Here is a 1,510-nt window from a genome sequence, read left to right on the forward strand (position 1 = left end):
GTCCATTGTGTCAAGCACATTTGTTGCCATCATTGTCTTCGAAACATTTTCTTTCTACTTGAGCCCTTGATATCAGCTTCTCATTTTCCCCCTCCCTGCCCCCACTCCTGCCCTCATGAACCCTTGATAATTTATAAATTATTATTTTTTCATGTCTTACACGGACCGATGCCTCCCTTCACCCCTGGGATGGGGTTATGGGTAGATCATTGTGATCGGTTTCCCATATCTCCCTTTATCTTCCCCTTACCCTACTGGCATGGCTATTCTCCATATTGGTCCTGAGGGGTTTATCTGCCCTGGATTCCCTGTGTTTCTAGCTCTATCTGTACCTGTGTACATGTTCTGGTCTAGCCAGATCTGTAATGTAGAATTGGGGTGATGGGGGTGGGGTGGGGAGGAAACATTAAAGAACTAGGGGAAAGTTGTATGTTTCATCAGTGCTACACGGCACCCTGACTGGCTTGTCTCCTCCCTAAGACCCTTCTGTAAGGGGATGTCCAGTTGCCAAAGTACAGATGGGCTTTGGGTCTCCTCTCTGCACTCCCCCTCATTCTCAATGATAAGACTTTTTGTCCTGGGTCTTTGATGCTTGGTGCCTGATCCTATCGACACCTCGTGACCACACAGGCTGGTGTGCTTCTTCTATATGGGCTTTGTTGCTTCTTAGCTGGATGGCCACTTGTTGGTAAGCTACATTTCATCTTGTAGAGTTTTCAATAAGAAAGTTCTCTGAACCTAAGGTGGGTCACTGTAACACAGTGTGCATTACCTCTCTGAGTGTCAACCATTGTGTTTTCTATGTGACCAGAAAAGGTTCACTTTGGGCTTTGAACCCATATCTGCTAGGGTAAGTGACTTTCAACTTCATGGTAGCATTTCTTGCTTTACCCAATGTCTAAGTTAGTTCCTAATTATATATTAGAAACCCGCCTTGCAGAACCAGTGGTGTAGTGGGTTATGTACTGGGCTACTAACTACAAGGTCAGCAATTCGAAAACCACCAGGCGCTCCTCGGGGGAAAGATGAGGCTTTCTTTTCATATAGGAAGAGTACAGTCTCAGAAACCCACAAAGGTTGTTCTCCTCTGTCCTACAGGTCACTCTGAATTAGAATTGACAAATGGCAGGAGTTTGGAGGAATCTTACGGACTCTCTCGGAGGTTAAGCATATGGACTCTACAATCAGCTAAAAGAAGGTTCAAATCCAGTTTTGCTGCTTATATCAGAGTGCAAATTACGTCACTTCACTGAGGTTATCTCTCACATGTAACATCACCTGTCTCCAGGGTATTGTCAGGATGAAAAAAGATATAAAATGCTTAGCACAGTTCTTAGTATATTGTCAGTATTCAATAAAATGTTATTATTAAATATAATATTATTGTGTATGCATTCATTTAGCACCTATTTTAATAAAATGGTTATGTCCCAGTTTGAGATCATTTTTCTGGTATCAGGGCTACTTTTGGATAACATCCGACTGTAAGAGTTAACTTGTTTGCAGGTCA

At 42.8% G+C, this 1,510-nt stretch overlaps 1 protein-coding gene across 1 annotated transcript in view; it reads right to left on the minus strand.

The window, feature by feature from the left end:
• The window catches only part of FRAS1 (Fraser extracellular matrix complex subunit 1), a 593,853-nt gene that overhangs the window by 45,629 nt on the left and 546,714 nt on the right, over positions 1-1,510 (minus strand). Inside the window, exon 59 of the mRNA XM_013004822.2 lies at positions 1,149-1,188. Coding sequence (XP_012860276.2) covers positions 1,149-1,188 — 40 coding nt within the window. The remainder of the gene's footprint in view (positions 1-1,148; positions 1,189-1,510) is intronic.

Source organism: Echinops telfairi, unplaced genomic scaffold (assembly GCF_000313985.2).
Source record: "Echinops telfairi isolate 266 unplaced genomic scaffold, ASM31398v2 ScPeMD7_7468;HRSCAF=8506_0, whole genome shotgun sequence".
Lineage (NCBI taxonomy): Eukaryota > Metazoa > Chordata > Mammalia > Afrosoricida > Tenrecidae > Echinops > Echinops telfairi.